A 4,805-nucleotide genomic window follows, 5' to 3' on the forward strand; every position below is an offset into this window, starting at 1 on the left:
GAAAGTGTGGTGCAAGTGGCACCAGGCTGGGATGCAGGGGGGCAGGATCCCCGGGGGTGGCCAGGGCACACTGCCAATCCTGCTCCCCCGAGATTTTGGGATGGTGCAGTGACACCCACCGGGCGCCAAGAACCTCTCAGGGCTTGATCAAATCCTTACATGAGGTCCCGGATTAGGTCCTTGGTGATGATTCGGATGGTCTTGAGCTTGGGCTTGAGGGAGGGCAGGTCTCGAGGATGTTTTGGCACATCCTGAGAGATCACGATGGGGTTGCTGGAGCCCGTGACCTGCAGAAAAGAAAAGTCTGAGGAACCCGAACCCCCATCCGGCCTTCCCCGGACACCGACTGATCCCGGTGGGAGCTCTGGGAACTCTGCCGGGATCGGCCGCGGCGCTGTCGGGGGGGGCACGCCCGGAGGGGACAGAGCGGCCGGGGGTCAGAGGGAGGAGATGGACATTCTGCGGGGTGTGGGGGAGCTGGGGAGCCCGGGCGCCCAGGGGGGAGACATCGGGACGGACGGACTGGAATCCCGGCGGGGAAAGCTGCAGACGGCGGGCGAGGAGGGACCGCCGGGAGGAGCCGCCGGCACGGAGGGACCGGGATCCTGTGCCGGCAGTCGCGGCTGCCATCGCGCTGTCGGTGCTGTCCTGTCGTCCTGGAGTCGTCCGTCCCAAAGTGGTGTTACCGACTGTGACAGCGTCTGAACGCCCTGTCGCGATGTGGGGGAGGACCGATTGTTGCCATGGCAACGCCCCCAACAGCTCGCAGGGCGTCCTGGAAGGGGCCGGGGCGGGGTGGTGAATTGGGGGTGGTGCCTCAGGGGCGAGGGGCGGGGCTTAGGCTGAAAGAGGCGGGGCTTGGCGGAGCTGTGTCACCCGGTGTGTTCACCCTTGTCCCCTGTGGTGTCCCCCTTGCACAGACCTCTTTAAAGTGCCCCTCATGAACATGACACACGCGACCCCTCCCTCCCTGGGGGTCGTCGGAGAGTCACCAGTGACGCCCCCACCCCTCCCCTCCCAGCCCTGCCCCCCTCATTGCCCCGCCCTTTCAAGCCACACCCCTCTGCCTCTTAACCCCGCCCCCTCATTGTCCCGCCCCCCTCATTGCCCCGCCCCCCTCATTGCCCCGCCCCTCTCAGCCGCCTTTGCGCTTGCCCTGCCCGGTCCCTCCTGACCACGCCCCAAGCCACGCCCCTGGGCTGTGTCCCCGCCCCTCCACGTGGCTGTTGCCGCCGAGGCCGTGGGGACCCTGCGACCCCAGACCGAAGTCCCGCCCATCCACCCCAGGATCCCCCCTTGTATCCCGGCAGGAGCCCCCCCGCCCTCCCCCAACCCCAAATCACGACCATCCAGGCCTGGAAAGAAGAGGAGCCATTTATTGGGCACAGGGATTGGTCCCCAACACACTGGGGGGGCCCTGCAGCAGCCCCCAAAGGCACTGCGGGAAGGGGGGGTGGGCGCAGCAGCGCCGCCCCCACCCAGCCAAATAATAATAATAAAAAATGACTTTGGTCCTGACAAAACTGGCGGGGGGGCATCTGCCCGGGCCGGGGGGCACCCGGCTGGTCCACGGCGGGGGTTAAGGCAGTCTGGGGGGGGCCCCTGGCAGGCAGAGGCCTGGGGGGCCCGGGAGGACTCAGAGGATCTGGCGGGGCATCCCGTAGCCCGTCATGCCGGCCTGCGAGGCGCCCCGGTTGGTGCCCATCTGCAGCCCGATGACGCTCTGCCCCTCCTTCAGCTTGTCCTCGGAGAAGACACGCCGGTTCTCCTGTGACTTCCTGCGGGCACAGGGGGTGTCAGCATCCCCACAGCATCCCACAGCCCAGCCTCCTCCCCCTCCAGCACCCCCCACCTACTTGGGGAACCAGTTGGGGTCTCCCACGAAGAGCCCATCGCCCTTGGCCACAGCCAGGCTGCCCAGGTTCATCAGGGTCCTCTGCACACACGCCATGTTCTTCCCTGGAAGACCCAAAGCAGGCTCAGCTTTGTCCCAGTCCCTGTCCCTGTTGTGTCCCCACCCACGGCCACCAGGTCACTCACCTTCCCAGAGATCCACAGTCTGGAAGATGTCGGTGGCCGCGATGCCGTAGCGCTCGGCCGCCTGCAGGAACTGCGAGATCTGCTCCATCTGCTTGAAGGCCATGGCCGATGCCTGGATTTTCGCCACAGGCGCTTGTCCCCGCGGGTGGAGGCTGTTGATGAGCCGGCACAGCACCTGCACGCAGGGACAGGGGTCAGATGTGCGGCGCGGTCACCCCTATCCCAGCTGGCCCCAGGGATACTCACTGTGCCATCCTTCAGCCACTGCTGGAAGCCGTCCCTGCCAGGTGCTGGCTGTGCCACTGCACTGCCGCCGTCGCCACCACACTGTGCCAGGATCCAGCGCACCAACACCTGCTCCAGCTCGGGGTCATACTGCCGGTCAATCTTCTGCTGCACCTCCCGGCTCAGCCCGTACGACGGGCCCCGGTTTGCCATGCTGACAGCAGGGGGGTCTGCAGAGACAGGACCCTGTCAGTGGCTCTGGTGCCACTGGGGCACCCAAAATGGGACAGAGTGGGCCCCGTGACCTCGGTGTGGCAGAGCCCCATCCTGCCTGGATGTCCGGTGCAGAGCCTTATCACCCGTGCCAGGCGCTGCCCAGGCTCTGCCCTCTTCCTGCCCAGCTGGCCGGGAGCGGGCACCGGGTCTATGCCCACCCAAGGGGTAACTGTTCCCCAGGCAGGGTGGGCAGCGCTGCAACCCCCCTGTGTCCGACCGGACTCCGCTCCGAGCATCTCCATCCTGCGGCTCGGCCCCGCCGCCGTGCACGGACTTGGCAGGCACTGGGGGCCGGTCGGAGCTTGTTTGCAGAGCTCGCCCGTTTGCTCGGGCCTGGAGCCAGATCCGGGACTGGCGTAGGAGCGCGGGGGCCAGGGCCGATGGCGGCAGTGTCCCCACCCCGGCGGGGCAGCCGGACCTCACCCCTGGCCAGGTTCTGCCTGTACCAAGGTGCCAGTGGAGCGGTGCCACACATGGTGAAGATAATGGAGGTTGTGCCAACGTGGTTGTGCGCAGAGCAGCCCTGCCCATACAGCTGGGGTGTCCCAAGCTCCCGGAGTCTCTGTGTCCCCTCTGCCCACCAGTGTCGTGTGGTGGGCACATGGGGCTGCCCACTCGTGCGTCTCCCCCATGCTTCGTCCTGTGCCCCTGGCATTTGGGGGCACTCAGAACCCGGAGCATGTGCTGGTGGCCCTGCCTGCCCCGGTGTCCCTATCCCAGCTGGGATCATGTGGCAGCTGCTGCCCGGGGTCTGCCCAGCCCACAGCCGGGAGTGCCAGGCTCCGCTCGGGGCAGAGCTCGCCCCTGTCACACACCTGGCTTCAGGCTCAGGGGTCCTGTCACCAGGAGCAGCCACTCTTAGGGACAGGAGGAAAAACAACCCCGCCCGGGTGCCCCCCAGATCCAAAGCCTTGGGCACAGTGGGGGTCTCCGGGGCGAGGCCTGGGGCATGAGGACCCTTCGAGGAGTGGCGTGGGGAGCGCCCGGCCGGGGGCCAACCCTTGGGAAACAAAGAGCAGCTGGAACTGGGATCATTTCCCGACCCAGCCGGGGCTTGCCCAGCCGGGAGGGTGACACACCCGGACCCAGCCCTGCTGCCCCGGCGACCTCCGGACCCCGCGGGAGGGGACTGCGCCCAGCCCGGCCGGGCCTAGGGACCCTCCGGCTATCGTGGGGGCAGCGGGGGTCCCAGTTCCGGGGCAGCCACCCGGGGGTTCCCAGAGACAGCCCGAGCACCCCTGAGCTCTCTCCTACGGCTGGCAGGGAGGGGGCTGTACCCAGCCGCGCTGGGACCGAGCCACCCTGGAGACCCCCGAGACCCCCCAGTGCCATCAGGCAGGGGACCTCAGCCAGCACAGGGCCACCCTGGGGACTCGCGACACACCCCGGGAACAGCAGGGAGGGGCTATGCCCAGGGCACGACCACCCTGGGGTCCCCAGAGCTCCCCGGACCCAGCGGGAAGAGGACCCGGCGGGGACACGGCCACCCCGGGGCCGGCGGGGAGGGGACCGGAGCCAGCCCTGCGGGCGCGCCCCGGGGCTCCCTCCGCGGCGGGGCCGGAAGCCGCACCCCGGTCCCGTTTCCCGGGCGCGGCCGCGTGTCCCGGCGGCTCCGCGGGCGCGGTTCGGCCGCAACCGCTACCGGGGCAGGCGGGGGAACATCCCGGGGGACACCGAGCGTGCCCCGGGGGCTGAGTGACCGGTCCCGAGCCGGTCCCCATCTCCGCCCCTGTCGCTGTCCCTGTCCGCATCTCCGTCCCGGTGCCCGTGTCGCTCCCGGTGCCCGGTGCCATCCCGGTTCATCACGTGCCCACCTGCGCCCGGTGCCCGGTGCCAGCCCCTCCCTACCTGCGGCGCCGGTCCCGCGCTCCCGGGGCGGCAGTGCCGGATGCCGCCGCCCGCGCCCTTTTCACGGCTGATGTCACCGCGGCCGGGGGCGGCCCGGGACCGCCCGGGACCGCCCGGCACCGCCCGCCCCCAGGGCGGGATCCGCCGGGGCCGCGGCCAGGGCTGGGACCGAGCCGCCACCGCGCCCCGGGGCAGCCCCGCCCCAGGAGGAGGACACGGGGGGGCAGGGGAACATGGGGGCTTGCGTGGGGACAGAGTGGCTGTGGTGGGGACAAGGCGGTCATGGTGGGGACAGAGTAGCTGTGGTGCTCAAGATGAAGACAGGGTAGCCATGGTGGCAAGTGGACAAAGGGATTGTGTGGGGACAGCGTGGCTGAGGTGAAGATGAGGTGGTCATGGTGGGGACACAGCAGTTA

The 4,805-nt window shown here is 69.2% G+C and overlaps 1 protein-coding gene across 1 annotated transcript; it reads right to left on the reverse strand.

The window, feature by feature from the left end:
* Window positions 1-1,356: 1,356 nt before the first annotated feature.
* Window positions 1,357-4,495, reverse strand: LOC121672525 (transgelin-2-like). Its single transcript, XM_042045195.1, has 5 exons — window positions 4,390-4,495; window positions 2,287-2,495; window positions 2,041-2,215; window positions 1,857-1,959; window positions 1,357-1,778 (listed from the first exon to the last, which is right to left on the reverse strand). The coding sequence occupies exons 2-5, from the start codon at window positions 2,476-2,478 to the stop codon at window positions 1,637-1,639; spliced, it is 612 nt and encodes a 203-aa protein (XP_041901129.1). The 5' UTR covers window positions 2,479-2,495; window positions 4,390-4,495; the 3' UTR covers window positions 1,357-1,636.
* Between the last annotated feature and the right edge of the window lie 310 nt (window positions 4,496-4,805).

Source organism: Corvus kubaryi, unplaced genomic scaffold (assembly GCF_017639235.1).
Source record: "Corvus kubaryi isolate FWS band 111438036 unplaced genomic scaffold, C.kubaryi_AGA036_p1.0 62646, whole genome shotgun sequence".
Taxonomy (NCBI): Eukaryota; Metazoa; Chordata; class Aves; order Passeriformes; family Corvidae; genus Corvus; species Corvus kubaryi.